The sequence below is a fragment of the Seriola lalandi genome, unplaced genomic scaffold (assembly GCF_002814215.2).
Source record: "Seriola lalandi dorsalis isolate HSWRI2012SDOR001 ecotype SW California unplaced genomic scaffold, Sedor1 jcf7180002054851, whole genome shotgun sequence".
Lineage (NCBI taxonomy): Eukaryota > Metazoa > Chordata > Actinopteri > Carangiformes > Carangidae > Seriola > Seriola lalandi.
The window spans coordinates 60,223-81,865 of NW_019525404.1; the positions used below are offsets into that span (position 1 = coordinate 60,223).

General features: G+C 39.5%; 1 protein-coding gene across 1 annotated transcript in view; it reads right to left on the reverse strand.

Moving 5' to 3' along the window:
- Nucleotides 1-256: 256 nt before the first annotated feature.
- Nucleotides 257-21,643, reverse strand: part of gstcd (glutathione S-transferase, C-terminal domain containing) — a 47,267-nt gene continuing 25,880 nt past the window's right edge. Inside the window, exons 5-11 of the mRNA XM_023427110.2 lie at nucleotides 15,081-15,196; nucleotides 14,704-14,748; nucleotides 14,157-14,285; nucleotides 8,801-8,934; nucleotides 5,511-5,541; nucleotides 2,990-3,059; nucleotides 257-652 (exon numbers count right to left, since the gene is read on the reverse strand). Of these exons, the coding sequence (XP_023282878.1) occupies nucleotides 462-652; nucleotides 2,990-3,059; nucleotides 5,511-5,541; nucleotides 8,801-8,934; nucleotides 14,157-14,285; nucleotides 14,704-14,748; nucleotides 15,081-15,196 (716 nt within the window). The 3' untranslated portion in view covers nucleotides 257-461. The remainder of the gene's footprint in view (nucleotides 653-2,989; nucleotides 3,060-5,510; nucleotides 5,542-8,800; nucleotides 8,935-14,156; nucleotides 14,286-14,703; nucleotides 14,749-15,080; nucleotides 15,197-21,643) is intronic.

The window sequence follows — 21,643 nt, forward strand, 5'->3', positions numbered from 1 at the left end:
GTGTAATTCCTGCTGCTACTGTTTACACTGACAGCTTGATCGCACAGTTTAAGCAAAATCACAAACATAACATAGCAGTTGGTGAGAGGCTTGAGCTCTCCTGCTATAACCTAGCACCTAATAATTGAGCATATGTAAGTAAGAAGAGGGGTAGTTGTCAGAGAGCACTCTTCCAAGTGTTTATCGAGACAAAAATCAACGGCACTTGAACCTTAAGGCTGAAAGAAATTTTAGAAGATGACCTTAGCTACAGAAATGATAAGCAGACATATCTTTTTTTTTTATTTTCCGAGGCCATTTCTTACAAAAGGGCTCAAAGGAAATAAATAAAAAGAAAATGCTGAGGGTGGATACAAAATAGTTGAGACGTCATGACACAAGCCTAGAGCCACAGAGACTGGGCACTTTATCAAACCCCGACCATACTGAAGATGCTCTGCTGCACACCGGTGCTTCCAGTCCTAATTATACACCAGTGCTTCCAGTTGACTAGCACTGGTTTCCAGTCCAATTTTCTTCGGCGGCCTTCCCACCAGCATGTTGTTTTTTGGTGAGCAGCTTTCAGGCTCCATAGTCATCACCCGCACCAAGTACCCCTGAGTCTCAGCTGCCCACGACCGGTCCAAGTCTACCAGGCCCATACACTGTTTACCTGTAGTAGTCAAAAAAGAAAAAATGTAGCTGTTAATCACACAAGAATAAAAGATCCCAGTGTCAGACACTTAAAAAAGAACTTTTTTTCTGTTTTATACTTAAATGAGAGATAAAATAACAAAAAAAATTAATAATAATAATATAATAATAAAAATTATTATTATTAAAAAAGTACAGCAACAATCCAATCACAATCCAATACTGGAGCCTGACTGATTTTGGATGTTTTTAGGCCGATGTGATATTGGTAAGTATGAATAAAGCAAATCGCTTTTTAGAGCTGTGACTAACTATTATTTTTATCATTGATTAACCTGCAGATTATTTTATTATTTTGTCTATGAAATATCAGAATAACAAAAACAGCCCATTGAGGTTTTCTAGAGTGCAAGGTGACGTCTTTAAATGTCTTGTGTTGTACGACCCTGTTGAAAGCAAAAGATACTGGATTTATAGTGATAGAGAACCAAGATCAAGAGATTAACAAAATTAAGATGCCAATTAATTTTCTGTTGATCAGTTAATCCACTAATTATTTCAGCTCTATCTAGTTTTGAAATTTTTGTACAGATGTTATGTTCACATAATGTACACAAACATTTTTGTGTTGCTCAAATTTCGCTATTATTTAGCAGGAGATTTGACACTTTGAAAAGTAAACATCATTGTTTACTGTTACTATGAACTATGGTGAAAGTGACATTTTGTTACAGACAAAATATACAACAAAACATTTGCTAGGTTTGCAGATGCTGCCATACATGTGTCCGGTGGGATTCAACTTAACATGAACATCCCACCAGGCTTTGTTTAAAATGCAGGTCAGGCCCAGTTCACCTTGACTTTGGCTCAAAATGACAAGAGGAAAAGATTTGTGTGACTTTTTCCGTTGATGAAACATTGCTATTGTGATGTTAGGAAGTCAATGTCCCCATCGACAGGCCATCAGGGTTCACTGAACGAGTATGAGAATGATGTAAATCATTTGGTATTGCCTTCACAGACATGAGATTTAACACAACCGAACACCTCTGGGAGACTTTGTCTCCAGCATATTTACAGATTTGGGGGAATGTATATGAAGGAGCACTGAAGCTAATTTGGCAGCTTGTGTTGGCAGGCTCATTTTTAAAAATTGTATTTATTCACCCATCTGTGTATGCTGCTTATGTTGATAAAACTAAGCCAATATCAGCTGATCAACGTATGAGTCAGGCTCTAATTCAGCAGCATGTATTGCATTGGTAGTGTATTGATTGGAATATTGTAAGGTGTTCTTGTTAATTTGTCCACTTCCTATATGTTCCTAGCATTCATATGTATCAGTGTTCCACAGAAAGCACTGATTCATCAACAGCTTCACACTGATTAGCACGGTTTTCTCTTAGGATTTCCTTTACACACACACACTTCAAATGTATTTTGCAGTTTAGCAGTTCGGTAGCAGGTGGCAGACACAGTAAATGTAAAAGCTTTTGGTCTGCCACGCTGCCGGTCACAGTCACACAGACAGCCTCTAGAGAGAGATGAGATCAAACATGGTTAGAAAATGTTAGTAGGAGAGGTTGAGCCCTGTTAACTGATACAGAGCAGAAACCGCTGTGACAGGTGATGTCGGGTACATATGAAAGGGCTTCAGAGTGACGAGGCAATGGGGAGCCTCCTTAGATTCAGAGGGAGGCTTTGATAGGCTCGAGAGCTATCAGGGTGAAGAGAGTCCTCAACAATAATGAAACAGTGCACAGTGAAGCTTTCGCAGAGGCCTGGAGGTTTCACTCTGGCAAAACACTTTCCTCTGAATATGACAAAACTGATCTGGCAGCTGTTCTCTGCAGCTGCTTTGTCACACTGTAGAAATCCCCACATTAACATTTTTCACACTCAAAAGTCTAGACCTCTTTGAAAAAAAAATGTAGAGAAGTGGGGTTAGGTCACAGTGTAAAAATCTCAGAAAACAAGACATCAACATGTACTGAGCTAGCTGCTTAGGTGTGATCAAAACAGCAAAACACACATCACATGTCAATATGTGATGCTGGTGTACGTCACACTGGACTATGTGATAAACAGATATCAAACTGGCAGTGTCATTCTGAGCTGGCAGGGTCACGAATTTCAGGAGTAATTCTGTAAAAAAAAAAAGTCACTGATAAATTTGTTGATTGATGTGAATTTAAACAACAAATTTTTGCATTAAAAAATATATTTACTGTAAAAATTCCAAAATTTCATAACAACAGCCAAACGACAATCCCATTTCTATTGTCTATATTTAGATAAATAAAAGTAACAGTGGGTGAATGTTCAGGTAGAAGGAGAAGATTGAAAGCAGTACCTATGAGTCGCCTCTCAGGAGGGAGCTGGACGGCAGTTTGGTCTGCAAAGCGGCAGAGGATCATGTGTTCCTGAAATAAGGACAGACAATATGTGCACAAAGAGTTTATTGCAGGTGAACTTCATGCTAGCGCTAACAAGTTTTGGTCCTGCACGACTGGAGATATTAAAGATTTCCACAAAGATTGGTTTTTAAAATGAGACATATCGCTATCATGCATGCAGATACACATGCAAGCGTGCATTAATTAGTTCTATCTATTGGCTTAAGCCTGCTGGGTTAAGCCTATCCCAGCATGCACTTAGGCTGAGAGGCAGGGAATAGTTCGCATCTGATCTGAATGAGGATTCTAGGTAGGGACTCAAACCAAACAGTGTTCAAGCAAATTAGCAAACATTAGCATGCTAACAAGCGAAACTAAGAAGGCGATCGTGGTAAAGATTACCTACTATAACATGGGAACGTTAGCATAGTCACTGTGAGCGTGACAGAATGATGATATATAATCTTTTTCAGTGTGTTGTCTCTTTGTGTGTTGCTGTCACTGGACTGATTAACACTGATGGACTGGATTGAGTTCTCTGCATTGTTTGCATTAATAGTAGACCAGTTTACAGATTGTTAGATAAATTGACCAGATGAAAAAAAACCCATTCAAACAAGGTAAGTTTTATGTGAACGACAGCATATGATTCTGAGACTCTTTTCACAAACTCATCCATATAAACTCTCCACAAAGGTTAGATGAACCCCAGTCATTTATTTCTATGCATTGTCCAGTTTTTACCTCGCTCTGGTTCAACAAGGTTAGTCATCTCTAACCCGCTTCTACTTTAATTCATTCTATTCCTCCCTCCGCGGGGTTCGACGCCGAATGCAAGGCCGCAGAGCAGGTGCTTAAAGTTAGAGCTGAGCACCAATATCTTACACCATTTGCCCTTTATTCCAGTGATACAGCCATTTGTCCATGTGCTGTCATTCTGTTTAACTACTGTAGCTCAGGAAGGAAATAAAACATCGCAATGCAGCTTTTATTTCTCCAAGTACCAGCTGAAGAGAAGAGACATGGGAAACAGTGGAGTTCTGTATACTGAGCCCAAATGAATGGCAAATACCAAACGTGGCTGTTGAAAGCAAAATCAAAGGGGCGGGGGGGGGGATTTAGAGCTCAGGTTTAAAATGGCCGATAATGTTTGTGCTGGTTTAAATAGAACATAGATTTATCCTGCTGTGAAGCGACATGTTTAGCCTCTTATTTCCAAACAGAAACTATGGCAATTGTGATTTCTTTTCCTCACTGGGCCTTTGGACAAACAGTAGAAAAATTGCAACCCAGTATCACAGAACAATACAATTGCCCAGTGTCTTGTAAATAATCGGCAATCCTCTGCGGGTCTCAAGCCCTGTGTGTAAGAATGTGTTTCTTCTAGTGCACAAGGGAAAAGCAGTTAAGGGGTGGTCTGATGTTGTGACACGTCAACTCCTGAGGTTGCTATGGCTAGGACCTGCAGCAACTCTTGCACAGATTCTCCCCCAGGAGCACTGACAGGTCCTATACATCATCATGGGATGGGCATTCCCAGAGCACAGTGCCGTGTCTGTGCTGAGCGATAAGGGATTGAAGCCTGGAGGGTGTGAGCCTCCTTCTTGTAACTGCCATGGGGAATCTTTGTTCCCAAGACATTGATGAGCCCAGAGATGTAATTAATTTTATTTTACTGTCCCATAAAAGAAATAAAAGAAATTTGAAAGAAAAAGCAAAGAAAGCAATATCACAGAAGCAAGCGGAGAAAAACGTACCCACACCAAGAAGAACAAGTTCATGTCAAATACTTTTTATCCAAATTACAAAATGAGTCTTAATTAGTTTATTTACATTTTAAGTGTAGATTAAGTCCTAAGTAGCTTTTACGCATTTACATGTTACTCTTTACAATCTAAGACTGTTATCCCAAGTTGTAATGGTGCAACACAGTTTAGCAAACAACCAGTTTGACACTAGTAGTTACTAAGAATTTAGAAAGGATTTAGTGATAGATTTACAAATAGCTGGGGCAGCCCAGTCCAGGTGTGTGTCTGCTTGTCAGTTTGTTCCTCAGTTGTCTGAACGTTTGTCTGAATCTTGTCTGGTTGCTGTGTTTGCTGGGTGTTGACAGTTGCGGTATGAGTGAGCACTTTCACCGGGTCATTGCACTCCAGACATGTGGAATTATAACTTTTAAACTAAATGCCTCTGATTCAATAATGCTTCTGTTAAAGCGGCAGCATCTCAACTAAGACGCAATGAGAGAAGAAAAAGCTGCCTCACTGTGTCATAACAGAGTACGAACGACCCCTTATGAATATGATGTTTGAAACTAAGTCATGACCAACAAAGGCGTCTTTCGGCATGAATATAGTGAACTGAATCTTAAACACAATCCTTTTCAAAACCGAGTTGCTGTAATTCAGTATTTTATACTAGATATTTTGCTTCAGTGCAAATGAATAATAAATGCAACAGAGGGATTTAATAACATACCTTATAAGTCAGAGTTTCTTGGAACCTTTTGCTGTAAAAAAAACAGAAAAAAAACAGTAGACATTTTGATGTTAAAAGTGCAGTGACTATGACATAGAGGTAAAATCTATTTATTACACTTGTATATCATATGTTTACTTGGGGGGTTTTAATTTTAGGGGCAATCACTTTCCAAACAAACATATATAACCACATGTACAAGAAGCACGATCTCTGACTGTCTCTCTGGCCTTTTATAAAAACAAGGCTTTTCTCTGTTACATGGGAGCACATTCAGTTTGTTTGTGATGGTTAAATGTAGTCAGATCATTGTTGAAGCGAATTAAAAATCAACACGAGGAGGGTCAGGGGTCGGGGGCCAGCCAGGTCACATGGAGAGAAGTCTAAAGATTAACTTGAACTGTTAGGGCCTTACTTAATGAAACGAGCAGTTTAGTTTCACAGCTCATAAAAACCTGTGAACTGCCTGGAATGTCTACACCTGCAGAATTTTCACATGAGTACCTGGAACATGACCTGAGGGTTGAAACACTAAAAGTAGCAAAGATGAAGATTGACACAGTCAGGTGCGTAGGCCCCTCTCATATACTGCCCTGCAGAAACACGGCTTCTTGTTGTCCGTTGCAGCTGCAAAGTCTTTTTTCGCCGTTCTTAAATTTTTTATGAGGAGTCAGGAAGGGTGAAGTGTCAAGTTAGCAAAAGTGAGAAAAGCAGAAACTAAGTATGTAAAAACTCCTAAATATTTATACTGTACACCAAGGGTTTTCCCCGAGGCACAATTTTAGGGTCAGTTGTGCCATGGAGACAGAAAATATTCATTCTTTATTTGTAGGAAGGGGTCTCTAATAATCACATATCAGGCCACCTGACAGAAAGTAACGGTCAACAATTTAACCAATTTACATCAGTGTGTAAGTATATTAAAGACCTGGAAACTATAGCAGCAATATATACACTTCATGCTTGGTTAAAAGTTGTGGTGAAATGAACAGAAACATCTGTTAAACTGACGGCAGCAAAGAAGCAGCTGATGATGTCCCACTGTTGTTCTTGTAGCATGTGTCGATTTGTGCAATGCCGCTGGCTTATGGCACTTCTAAACATTGTCACTCATTTTGACCGTCATATACAATGTCTCACTGACACACACCCACTCCAATTGACATATGCCACTGCTAATTATAACATGCCGATGCTGTGTGCGGCTTATGAATGGCTTTTAATTTCTGTTTCACTGGCAGATAGCGCAGGTGGTGTGCAACTCTCTGTTCAGAAATCTCCTCTGGCTTGTGTTTTCTGGGTGTTGATGAGTGTGGCGTGAAAAAGCACTTTCATCTTTCCATGGGTCATTGCACTCTGGTCTTGACAAGTGAAGCTCTAACTTTTAATACAGTATAATTCCATTACACAGTGCTGTGTAAGAGTCTTAGGTACCTTAGATATTTAGATCCATCACAAAATACCATCAGGGAGGTGCCTGATTGGTCCCAAATTCATAATGCTGAATGAGACAACAACTGCAAACACACAGTCATAAAGAAATATCTTCAGAGACAAGCTCTCCAAGATGCTTGGAACACTCTGTACACATGTAACTGTAATGAACATGATGCTTTAAAACAATTTATGACCCACACATTGAGCTATCAGGAGCTAATGTTTTTAACTTATTTTTCTCTTATCTCTCTGGCAGAGAGTTCCTTTTTGAAATCAATAAAAACATCTCCAAAACACCAAAATAACATGCAAGGGTTCCTCAAGGATTGATTTTAGGGCCACTTCTTTTTAATCTATATATATATATATTACACCTCAGTGATGTCATCAGGAGAAATGGCATCTCCTTCTATATACTGATGACACATACCAGCTCCCACTCACTTATGACAATTCCCTATCGCCATACCACTGCTGATACTCATTGTCGTATGCTGCGGCAATGTTCTACCGGAAGATTCTGCTGCTGCTACTGTCAAAAAATACACTGGGTACTTTGAAGCTGATTGAAACCTACAAAATCCCTCAAATATGTTTCAGCTATGACAGAGAGAAGCATTTATTGAATGACTGATTAAACATAGAGACACTGTCTGTTTCTGTTCCCAAAAACAAAAACTGACATAAAAAAAAGCAAATTAAAAATGCTACATTTTAATGGAATATTGGATGGAGAGATGAGGAAAATGACTAAGCAGAGAAAGCCAGAGGTGGCTCAACTTTAGCTGATTTGGGACTCTGCACTGAAAACTGATAACTAAATTGTAAAAATAATTTTCACTCTGGCACATAGCACTAATTTGCTGTTTGCTTGCCATTTTTGCAGTTTCAAAAGCAAATGTTCTTGTACTATGTCATGGTTAAAACAACCATAGAGAAAAACAGTGGGTAGAAAGAAATTAAATTGGTAGAAACCTTGATATGTCACCACCCAAAAGACCCAAACTGGAAAACAGGTGGCGCAGGCTGGTCCAATCAGTCTTAATGCCAAAAGCCTTAGCTATAATCAGCCCATCAATCACAACATGTATCTCAACCTTAACTCACTACTGATCACAGTCTCTTGGTTGCTACAACAGCAATACTACACAACAGCTTTGTTTCATAGTTTTCAGTATCCCAAAGTTGTTTTAGCGACATACTACCTTGTTATGGTTCCTAAGCCTTTACTGTACAATTAGTCAACAGAGTGCTGCTATAGCAACAGGATCAACACCATTAAAGTACAGCCTCTCTTTGCACTGTTCTTTCTCTGCTGTTGTTTGTTCCTCCTCTCCCTATTCAAACAGTGTCATATTTTAGAGGTTAATTCTCTTTTATACTATGTGTGATAGTGGAATGCCAGTAAGAGTTGAATTTCCTGTCTGTACCTTCAACTGGATTCTCCTGTCACTCTGTAATATCCATGACAGCCTCTACATACAGAGCCTTATTCTGTGCTGCTGATAGAACAGGGCTGAGATTAAAAAGGTGGAGGCGATGCGACACTGCTGCCTCATACTGTCAGTGGTGATGATAAGAGACAGGAGGTGAACAAAAAGCGGTGACAAGAGATACAGATTATGTCTATGTGTGAGAGATAGAGAGTGAGCGAAAGTGTGAAAATGACTGAGAGCAACTGAGAGTGCTAAAGAGAAACTGAAAAATCACCAGGCGAGATTGGCAGAAGGGGGGAGACGCGCTGATACAAGCAGAGATCTAACTAGAAAAACAACAAGGTCAAAAACGTTATTTTAAAAGGCAGAAACCTAGAGTTGACGCTGGACGGAGGTGCGGCTGTGGCAGGTACAAACCTCTTGGGGAAGGTGAACTTGACGGCGTTCTGGATGAAGCCGTAGCAACAGGGACTGATGACAAAGGAGGCTCCGGCCTGGATGCAATGCTCCATCACCATGTCTGTTGCAACGCCGCACGCATGGAGGGCCACCTGATGAGAGACAGACAAAGAAAAAAATGACTTACTTTCACTTGAAAACCTTCTTTGTCCGACAGAGACCAAAAACTCAGAGCACTAGAGAATATGCACTCAGTCTCATTGATTACTTCATAATGGCGGCTGCTATTAAATACATTTATGCTCTCAAAGGTGCAGACTCGGGTAGTTAGAGCAAACAAAATGTATTAGTGCTTTGGGAGCGGAGGCACGAATTCCCATTGAGTGGGTAAACTGTGGTGATGAACACCAAGCTATGCATTAGTAATGATGTGCCTTTATACTGGATGGCAGAAAGGAACTAAAAGACCCAATATTATAGGCTGTGTGTATTCCAGTCATCTCTCTCCCAAAGTCCATCTGCAAAAAAAATTGAGTCTTCAAAGGCAATAAGTTTGCGGTGGTAAGATAGATGATTTCCTCTCAAGCGTACATTAGCTAAATAGATTGTCTGTTAATGGTCCAAATAAAATTCATTATCAACTGTCTGATGTGACAATAGCTACCCGGTCCCACTGAAAGTAACCCCATCCAACTCAAGCAGCCACCTCAACCATTCCATTCTCCTCTTCCAAGAACGTGTCATCTTGGCGTCCGCGAGTCTGAATCCACTGCATGTTGCCTTGACAGCAGTGCCACAGAGCAGAAGTTCAGAGCCGGTCAGGACAAGACTAGGACAAGACTAAGCCAAGATTGGCTGCAGCTCTAAAGATCAGGGAAGATGTAGGCACTATAAACACAGCCAAGCCCACTCGTAAAGTCACTGAAATGTGTGGACGGCAGGGGTGGGGGTGGGGGGGTTACATTTCTCAGATGTAAATAAGCTCTCCCTGAAAGTTGCACGGTTGATGAAATCCTGCAGTTAACAACTACACAAGAATGTGCAATTTCACAGTATGTACTTGGAAATAAATTTTCTCATCAGAGTGAAGAGCTCCACATGGAAATATGTTCTGATATGTTTGGTCTGTCAATGTTCATCAGCAAAAGAAAAATGTATTCCTCTTGGGAAACATGTGTATTTATTTAAATATGAAGTTATACGAGCAGAGTCTGCACATGAAAGAATAACCAGAAAGTGAAAATTGGGGAATTAGCATCAGTTACCTGCATGGCCTTGCATCGATTTGACACCTCATTTTCTCTCCTGCATTTATTCATGGCATCAGGGAGAAAGTCTGATATTCCTTCAACAGCATGTTTCAGGCTGCTGATTAGGAGGAGGAGTCTCTATCAAAGATTGCATGATGTTACATCCCCCCACATCTAAGGCGAAAATAATTAACAAAGTAACGCCATCACTCTTACCCAGCTACTTAATGTTGTACATTAGTCATGCTGGGGCAAAGCCTAATTACATTTTATAACCTTTAGCCTTGATTTAACACAAACACAAAGCCAGTCAACCGAAAGAGACGCACACAACTAAAATAAAACACATTCTGATGTGTCGTGATAAGTAATTATGCATTTCCAATTCTTGATGTAGACAACATCCTTATTGAGAATATTTATGTCTGCTTTAAGCTGTATTTATAGAGCATTGCCTCAGCCCAATATGTTCTGTGTGTTACTAGATAAAAATGCATAATGGAAGATGAGATTTTATGCCAGGCTGATTTAAAGCACCAGTACAGACATACAGTACAGTATTTCTGACATGGCCTGCTAAGTTTTACCTCAGCAAAACATTTAACTGGAAGATGAAATCATGAATTAATATGCAACCAACAAAGGACTAAGGGCTTTTATAAAACTGGGTTTTTTTGTTATAATTTGTCTTTTGGGGACCAGAAAAGCTGTTCCAATCTGTATTTCTCTCTCAATAATCACATCACAGAAATAATGAGGCTTCATTATTCACTCTTATTCATGTAATTACATGCCTCTGGTGTCCTATGTGGGCCTGAGAAAGACCACGTTTCTGAAACACAGCTTACTAATACGCTACTCAATCAACATCATACTGGGTTGTGAGCCCCACACTGCTACAGAGGAGCGTGATGCAACGGTTTTTAAAAGCTTTGGCGGCTTTTACTGTGTTGGGGTTTTGAAAGTAAAACTTTATGTTTGTTGCGCTGATTTTGTTATATGAAACTTCATATTACCTGACAATAGAAGAAAAACATGCATCATCTCCAAAAATCTTATGTCAGCAGAATCTCAACAATTGAGCTGTCCTGTTTTGTATCTATAATATTTGTGCCTAAATTTGTGCATGTGCATGTGTATTTGTGTGGAATAAATGTGATTACATGGAGTCAAAGCATTGTTTTCATTTCAATGGTGGATGCAATGCTGTATTTTACTCAAAATAAACAGAATCAATCTTGAGGCTTAAAAAAATAAGAATCGAGAAAAAAAATCTGGACTCCTTAAATCTGTACTGCAATTACTCCTCATAAAGTCTTATTGGAATCGATCTACACATTTTTACATAAGGCTTAAAGCAACCTCAGAAAGTAAAACTTTCCTCACACAACATAAGGTAGGCAACTGAAAGAATCAATTGCAAACATTCAGACCCTCAAGCAGAACCAATAATGGACCAGGATCCGATCAAATTCAAATCAACTTCAAGCTCCACCACATTCGCTGCCTCCGAGGTCTGTTGGCTGAATATTGAGAGGAAAGATAAAAATGAAACACACTTTATGGTTCTGACACCGGTCTAATACCTGGGCCAGGTCACTACAGACAGGAAAAGCAGACCCTGACTAAGAATAGGGGCACCTCAACTTAATTAACCTGATTAAATGACTGTGACTAAAAATGGCACCATGTATAATACATAACAGGATTAAAACCAGTGTGATGGGTGGCTCCTTCAGGTAGAAATATCTGTGTCATGCAGGAAGATGCTTAGCAACAGCTGAGGCTGCAGAAATGCTGGAGTCCAAATCTCAAGCGGTGCAGGAAGGACAAACATAAGCACCGATTTCCAAAATAAATGTTAATGATCATGTGAAATAATAAAATTGAAAAAAAAAAACAACCTGTGTGTGTGCATAAACACCCACATGTTGTATAGAAGAATAATCTGAGCTATTTGTTCTTTGCCAAATGGAACAGGTCTCAGTGGAGTGACCACGCCGGAACAATAGCTTCTTGTAATTACAGCAGGTACATATATATTCCGGTTTGTCCCAGAGAGAGTTAAAGTAAGGTTACTAGCACAGCTGGCTTTTCTGAAACTGGGCTATGACACACTTCAGGAAGATGGATCTCCCTGACATGTTTGGGTTGAAGACACCGACCTGAGACACATAAATAACGAGTCATCAAGAGTGATGATAGTAGAGATTCTAAGGTAAAGCAAAATGATGCACGTGTGTGAACAGGAGTTTAGAGAGTCTCTGGAAGGTTCGAGGATTTTTTTTTTTTTTTAATCTCAAAGACTTGTTTTTGTGTGGCAGAGCCAGATGCAAACAGCCCATAGACAACCACAGTTAAGGACCGATTTGCTCTAAATTGACAGTAATTATCTGTTTGAGAATCAAGCGCTCTTTAGACGAAGGTGGGTGTTTTTAAATAGGACCAGCGAGGGCTTCGACTTCAAGTTGGAGCTGAATTTCGGTTTGTTTTAGCCCAATTAGGCATAGGGCTTGAAAGCTAGTAAAATATTTATTCTGTTGTCGCAGGTAGCTGTGCAGAATTAATCACATTTACCGAGGCCGATCTTTAAGCTTCACAAACACAAACAGGAACAACTGCAGTCGCAGACTTGGCAGAGCTGTAGGTACGAAAAAAATGTGTGATGAATTAAGAAGTAAAATGGTGACATGGCCAAGTTGCCTGCATAAAACTTGAAAATGGCTGGCAACCATTTTTACTTTTATTACTAACACTTTCCAAAGATTATACTTTCCTTTCCAAGGATGACTGCTAACCCTTTAATAAGAGCATAACATTTTTACAGTAAATAAGAACAAACAAAGACAAGTGAGCTATTAATATTCCTAGTTGAAGAGATTCTTTAACCCCAACATTACCTTTGTCCGTCATTGACGGGCTAAAACCACCTTTTGGGTTTCCAGTAATTGGAGAGGGGACAGTGACATACACTGCTTGACTGAAGTGCAGAGCACTAAAAGGGTTCTGATTAAAAGCTCCACTTCAGGAAATGAAAAGCCATCTTAGCTGCTCGGAGAAAAATAATTGCATGCTGGCATTTTCCGTTTCTGGAAAAAGATGAAGGAATGACATGTCTCTCACTGTGATGTGTGCTTGTGCTTCTCTGAAATATATAAATATTTTAAGACTGAAAATACAATGTTCAGACACCTCGCAGTAAAGTTGTGATCACGGCAGAGTAGGAAGTGACACATTGCCTATGTGGTGTTAATCATAGGTGTTTACTTCTCAGTTTCAATCCATCATCAGAAATCTGAGGCATTTCTTTATTGGTTTAATTATTATTATTAACACTTTAACTTCCACACCAAAAAGCCGTGTTGCACCTCTCTGTCAAAAGTATATGCACACCATTAGAGTTCACAGAGTCTGACATGAGAGCCAAATGCTTTCAAAGTCCATGCTAAGATTTTAGATACATTATAGTATAGGGAACTGAATAATTACTGTGGTGAGGGGGCTGCTAAAGAATTTTAATGCAGTGAAATAAATTAACGCCTTAATGTCTTGGAATTGCTGATAAAAACACATTTTCTTTGCAATGTAGCTCAATAAGATGGCAGTGGGACTACACCAGCCTGATTCTCTGTATTTTCATGTACAAAAAATACATTTTGCCTCCTACGCTTTTGCCAGTTTGCCATAATATTGCTAATTTCATTTCCTTATTTTTTAATTGCTCTGTTAGCAGGTAATTAATCAAAAAGTAATTGGATCTGCTTAAAACACATGGAATTAGAAAACTGGATTATTATATAGTTTTTACAAAAATGCAAATCAAATCAAGATAGAGGAAATTGAATAACTGCTTCAAATATCACCAAACTATGAGTTTTTTATTATGATAAACTACCATTCATTTAAACATCTGATTTAATTTTAGTTACTTTTACAATCAGACTAATTTCACTTTGCATGGACCTCAGCTTCAGTTATTCACAAATTAGCAAATTCTTCAATAATCAAGTCACATGAAATGGTTACCACATTGTCCACAGAATCTGTGAATCATCAAACAGAAGATGGAAACAAAACTGGTGCAAAGGCACACTTCAGTGTACAGCATCACTTGCTCTGCTCACCCCGATGTGGAAAGGTCCGGTGAAGTAATCCAGATTGGCCTGAATGAAGCCGATGTTTTTCAGACCGAGCTCTTCGCTGCGACACTGGGCCCTCACCAAGGATTCTTCTTTGTTCTCTATGAGGATGACCTTGAATAAAGATAGAAAAAACACTCTTATGCTGCTACTTATAAGGTGACCTGGTATGAGCAATTTGCTGCATGTCATCCTCTCTCTCTGTCTCTCTCTTTCTCTCTCTCTAATAATAATAAATAATAATAAAATAAGAGCGGCAACATATAACAATGATCAAAACAACAAGTTTTACACAGGAAAAAAAAAGTTCTCTGAATGAAAAACAAACACAGACTTTAAATTGAGATTACAGGAGGCCTATTCTTAGATAATATTAGAATAAGTCAAAACTTTATAAAGACCACAAACACAATAATATTATAAGACTAAAATTAATCACTTTATCAATTATAAGTTGATCTATTGGTTAATCTATTCATCTTTTAGTCTTAAAAGTTGAACACACACATCTGCACAAATACCCATTCATTACCTGGCAATCTGGAAGAGTGTGAGCCAGAACAATCCCTACATGGCCCTGCGAGACAGCACCAAGAAAAAGAAGAAAGATATGATGAAAGAAATGCACAACAGGAAAACAGCACACATCAAAGAGGACATCAATAGAGTTATGATTAGCGTTGCCCTTTCCAACCAAGTATTGACCTGTTAGCCATGTAGTGCTTCCACTCTTTTTTCAAGAGTGTAATTACCAATCTGCCTGTGCGGCCAAAAACAAGAGGAAAGGAAAATATGAAAAACTAGTTCCTTTCAGAATGCTGCTAATGGAGCTGCAGCCTAATGCGCCCCGAGGTCGGGTGCGGTGATAAATATACATACAAAGCTGGACTGATGGATGAGTACACGTACCGTTCCACTGCAGAAATCCACAATGGTGTACCCCGGCTTGGCCAGCTCTGTAACCGTGGCAACCAAGTTATTCAGCTGTTGCCTCTTCCTGACAGCACGGATATTTGACATTTTCCCTGCGGAGGAGCACAAGTTCTCATTGCATCTGAGCAGAAAGTGGAAAAGCAACAGGTTTTCACAGTTACTCTGAAAACTCTATTAAGGTAAAATAAAAACATAAATGGAATTTCTTTATGATTTTTAAAAGCCTGTTTTTGGAACTTGGTTGGTTCCAGTCAATATTGAGTTACTAATAAACACCCAACTTTAGCAACAAAAAGATGACAGGATGCTTGTTAAAAATCATGCTATACGGTTTTAATCACTCTAATGTCTTCCTTTCCTCTGTCTGATTAATAACCAGACATTTCAGGTAACGGTTATAGCACAAAGATGAAAAGGTTGAGTCTCTCATCAACACATTTCCAGCCAATTGCCAACTAGGGAGTGCAAACAATCTTTCATCAAAAGCAAGCCTCCGAGCCAAAATCGTGTGTCCTCCTTGTTTGCAGCACAACTTTCCCTTGCTGTGCGAACAGTAGGTACCCCATTAACTCAAAGCACATTTCAGCCTCCTGCATCTTCCTCTCCCGTCGTCTCGCACGCTACATCGGCAATGAGCTGTTGACACACTGTGACAAAACCATCTCTGGTCCATAAATCCAGAGTGACGAGTGTTTCATTTACCGAGTCAAACTCTCGTAGCCGCACAACTGGAATATCAGAAAAATACTATTCCTATACTTTCACTGCTCCACATTGTTTTGTATATACGACAACAGGAGAGGACAGATGGCAGAAGACACTTTTCATTCCAGGCGACAGAAATAGGAAATTTCACTCAGCCTCTTGTACTGGCTGTTATTGAGCTGATCCCAGTTGTAGAGAAAACACAGCAAAGAAAATGAGAGGTGAATTTAAATACAGAGAAACAGCAGGAGGGTATTGACAAGACTCTTCATTTGGATAAGTAATTGACATGGATGCAGGCACTGCACTGTGTAGTATAGAGGCTTTTTGATGCATCTGAAAACATTTAGATTTTAACTGCTAATTGCAATGCAGTGGGTGATAAACTTCAATGGAAATTTATAATGTTTGTAGAGCTTTCTTGCTGAAATTAGCTGTCTGCAGCAGCTGGACACGATCCTATAAAAGTGGTGAGAGTGAACCAAAACAGCGAGGCGGGGGAACACACCGGATGTGTGGCGCGTGCGTGGCCGCTGCAGAACATCTTGGTTTTCATTTCAGTGCCCACTTTAAATGGTTATGCCGCCTGTTTTTCACGTGTGACGCGCGTCTCCCAGCAAAAAATAGATCAGACCAGCAACATTACATTTACACCTTTCACTATAGTTGTCTATTTCTAGGCTGAATCTGAATATGACACAGACATGAGAAAATACAAACATATTTTTCAACCATTTAGCCTGCAAACTCTATGTAGAGAGACAGGGCTGACAGTAGTGCCGCGTGCTTCTCCACGGCAGGTCAGACCCTGCTCACGCAACGCAGGCAGTGTGATCCTGGTGTAAGGCTGTGGGCCTGAAAATCAAAACAATACACTGAAAGACACTATAAGGGGTGCAGAGTCATATACACTGTGTGAGTTCATCGCTACGCGTGGCCACTTTAGTTTAAAAAAAAAAAAAAAAAAAAAAAAAACTTGTTTATAGCTGTTTTAACTAGAATAGAAGGTGTTGCCCAAAGTTTTGCTAAATATCCTGATTCCCAAACTTCGACTGTAAACATTGATTTGTTGTTGATGTAATGAGTGAGGATGTGCAAATCCTGCTTTATGCTTTAGAAGCAAGCATGTGTGTGTGGGGGCACACCAAGGTGTTTACAAAGGGTGGCACAAATGTATCAGACATCCTCAAAGTTGTGTATATGTGAGTGCAGAGAAGCAACGGACTGAGGTCAGTTGCACAAGTCGTAACAAAACAAAACCTAAGTGCAAAAGCTGTGTGGTTCTTGTATAAAGAAGTGTATAAATTGATTTTACGGCCGCGTGTTTGATGAAAGTTCACCACACAGCTTAAGGTCAAACCCATAAGCTACGTAGAGCTGAGTGGGTGGCAGCAGAAGAGCTAACCACATGCCAGTCCACACTCCCTGTTTTCAATCTTTTTTTTTTTTTTTTTTTTTTAAACGTGAGTTCAGGGAAAATAGTAAGTCTGAGAGAGGGCTTTAAAGTTCACACCCTGGGTCACTGTAATTGCATCAAATTCACTCACTTTCAGATGAACATCATAGACTGTGTGTCTAAACACAGTAGAGGTCAAATAGCCACGAGATGTGAAAAGAAAAACAAGAGTGGGAAAACACCGCAGAGAATACTAAACATTCATATATAGACATTATGACACAAATAACACAAAAGTTGATTCATATTGTTTTTCTTGAATTTCAAATAGTTAACTTGTGAGGCAAAGTGGATCTTCCCACAATATAATTCACTATGAATTTTAATCTCAGACACCTGAGACATAAAAAGTTTTATCTAATTTCTACTTATTTTAAGAACTTCTTTGGTTTAGTAAGGAAAGGGAGAAAGATCAATATCTTAATTAAGGTAGCGAACTGTTATAGTTTTAACTTTTATCATTATCACAACTGACAACATCAATCTCCAAAGAGAATTTCCCTATCAACTTACAACCTCATTGAAGATTTAATTTAGCCCTCTCTTTCTGCCTTAATGCAGCTGAAAATGGGGATAAACTGTGCAGCTGTTAAATATTTAATACTCAATGATGATGTACACTGGCTGCCACTTGTGCCATTTCTGAAAATGATGCTTACTATCAGTTTTAATACAAATACAAGGAATCAGTGTTCCTTAGATAGACAAATATTGAATATCAGGAATTCTAGGATATTTCACTTTTTCTCTTCATATCACTAAAAGATGGATCATACTGACGCCAGTACATGTGAACATGCTTCATTCACCCCTCAGTTTGATCTGCTCTGTGAGATGTATTTAGTTCCAGAGCAGGATTATCCCTTGACCCGGCCCATTGCCTAAGAGGAAGTGCACCCCGGTAATGAGCCCACAAGGTAACGCTCCTACATCGTAAAGGGTCAAGCAGATACATCCCCCAGGGTCGTCATGAGACATTGTCATTTGTCTTTCTAGAGGAACTCGGCGCTGATTTGCAATCCACTTGCCTGGCGGAGTGCTGATACTGGGTGATTCTTAGTAGACCCGGATTATGTACAATAATGAGGGTTTTTTTTAATGTTCAATGCCAACTTTTTTCATCAGTTATTCCTCCATACACATTGACTACGGTACGGTTAGTGTGACTGGAAAGCTAATATTAATTAGGAGTCTGTGGCAGGACACAAACTCCAGTCTCACAAGAATGCCTTGTGACCTGTCAGAGGTTTTCGAGAGGGGAAACATGTGAGGAACATCAAGGACATACTGAAGGGTAAAGTTTCTCAGGTGGTGTCCCGGAGTGCTTGGGATGCCCTGGAGGAGATGGAGGAAATATCTGAGGAAAGGCATGTTTCCTTCTTTCCTGCAGTGCAGGTTAGGACAGCTACTCTATTGCCACCACAGCCTTGACCAGGACAAGTGAGTGGATGGATGGAAGGACCATCATTGGCCCATGTTGCATGGAGTGTATGTGAACCTTCTTTGTAACCATCTACAGGTAGCCCTGTCACCACTGTCACCCTTCAAGTATGAGATATCTTTAATGCAGCTGTAATGTCACACCTATCACTGTCTACGTATTAAACAGCAGGAAACGCATCCATCAATGCAGGGTTTGAAACCAGGATGGTCTCTCTATTCAGTAAACAAAATCCTAACATGACAACGCGATGCCAAAGTTGCCAGTTTAAGAATAAGCTATGGTGTGACATTTACCATTAGCCTCAATGCCAATGACTACAACCACTGCATCAGAACAAAGCGCGAGAGTAAAATATAACACCACAGTTTTGACAGAGAAACCTCAAACGTTTCATCCCAACGCCAACTCGCAAGAGAAAAACAATCACAGACCATGTAATTCACAGACAGCTCAGGAGAGAGACCAATCTGCACAGTGATTTCTTTTTTTATTTTTTGCACTTTTTTTTCTCATGCATTCCCAACTAGATCTGCTGTCGTCCAGCCATTTTATAAACAGCCACAGCAATCACAACTATGACAGAATGTGACAGCAACTGTCATCGAGCCAGGCCCAAATGATGCACTACGAAGAAGAGTTGTTGACAGGTGGACATTAACTGAACTCTCCTTCTCTGTCACTATATTCACATCACACTGTATGTACAAGACTGAGGATGAGCTCCATTGTTTTAGCAATTAGACAGGCATTGTTTTATTATTCTCATTTTTCTCTGATAAAAGTGTTTGTGCAGCAAAAACCGTAAGAGCAAATGTCATCAAAATGGGTTTCAAATTCCGCCCACTACTCAGGATCAGAAAATGACAGTCATTGACCTCAAAGTAGTGCTGTAATAATCGGTTTATGTTTTTGTAATTATCTCAAAAATGGCTTGGATTAGAGTCACATTTTTTTCTTCATTTCAATCTCTGAATTTGTCTGCATCTTTTCTACGTTGATGTTTAAAAATGTCCAATTTCACAACCTATTCTCAGTTTTCTCAAACAACTATTTTTGGCATCTTCTCCCAAACACCACAAAGTTACCTGATTTTAAGATGTTCAGGAAATATTGATATATCAATCCGCTTTGAAATTATGCGTTTGAATCATGTGTCTTTATGTTAGCTATCAAAGGTTTCAGACTGTTTGGGTTGGTCAAACGGTGAGTCCGTAGTGATGCTCGTCATCCTGCTCTAATTTATATTATATGCACGCTTTCTTTTTGGCCCAGTGTTGGATTAAAAGTCACCAAAATATTTGATGATACTCCCAAAACCAGTAAAATGTGTTATTTTTCTCTGGACTTTCACATTAACAATTTGATTGTTTTATGGTCAAACAGACAAAAAATACCCCAGTTTTGCATATGTGATGTTATTTCCTCTACTTGTGTGTGTGTAACATCATGGTTACCAAATTGCGCAGTAAGTCAGTAAGTCACCTTGTCTGGGGATACAATGGTCAAGGGTTCAAAACCCCATGTCCTCCTTTGACAACAATGTAGCAATTCATGCATATGGTATCCAAATGCTTGCAAGGTGCCTGGACACGTATAATAGCCAGCTAGTGCATATATACTATATATACTTAGCAAATAGACATGCATAAATTATCAATGGGATGAAAATTGATTAATATAATCAGGTCAAGCTATGTCTGAGACCATGTTACAAAAAAATTAAAGGCTATAAAAAGCTGGATTCAAAAACTCCCTTCTAACTGAAAATTACCATCATGGAAAATAATCCTCTGCTTGAATAGGAAAACCAGTTAGAACACACACATTTCTTACAACAAGCAAAGGAAACCCACCAACATAATAAGATTAGACCTTAAAAATCCAAACTTCAATGCAAATTTTCCCAATTTTCTACAAACAAGTGTAATGTACTTGATAGCAGTGCAGTTATCTGCTTGTTTATGTTTTGTTTGAAGATAATCATTTCTGAACAGAACCTGAAACAAGGGAAACTGCAACGGTAACAAGTGGGATTGTGTGGTTTAAGGGTAATAAAAAGACTAATGTTAACTGTTTTTTTGTGCTGCACAAAAGGACAAATGCTCATGCATGGAATATATCTTTCTCTGCATATTAACTGTCATACAACATAATAAAAATTTTCTTTGGATTTAGATCTGTATTGGGGAAGGCATTTTATTACCATCGTGCAGGCAGTCTTCCTTTGCGGTTGAAAATGTAATTACTTCCTTCCCAGTTTAGGTTTCCTTGACCTCTCAGTACATATTCTGCAGTCATTTTCTGTTGGTCGGACTCGGATGGGGCTCAGGTGTTTTCTTCAGAAAGACTTTTTTGTTTAATCTCCTCCCATGGGCTGATGTGAGCTGAAAGCAGAATATACTGATGTTGGTGGTGTTTATGAACAGGTGCACAGACACCATCCCACCCGGACAACTACTGGCACAAAGCCAGAGATGACAGAACCAGTAAGAGTTTTGGTATCAGGGAAACGACTTTTCAGTTTTTATTCCCAGCAGGTTGTTCTCTCGGTGAGAAGAAAACGCGTTGTGGCTGCGTCATCAGGGGAGACTAAGGATCCATTAGCCCGTGTGTCCTCTACTGTTAAAAGGTGCCTGCTGCTGCTGCTGCTGCTGGCAGAGAGCCCTTCTCTCTACCTTTTCCCCTGATGCTGCAGAAGTGCCCACTGGCCTTATCAAGCAGGTCCATCACACAGATTAGAATGTAAACACACCGCTGTGGCACAGGGGGCCTCTGTTTGGGCTCTGCAGGATCCAACAGCTACCATCTCTCAGAGGACATGCTGGTGTGAACAGCAAACATGAGGAGTGCTGGTTGGAGATCCAGGATTAGATAAAGTTTTTTCATTTATGACCGCAATATTTTGAATTTATGTGTTTGGTTTTTATATTTGCT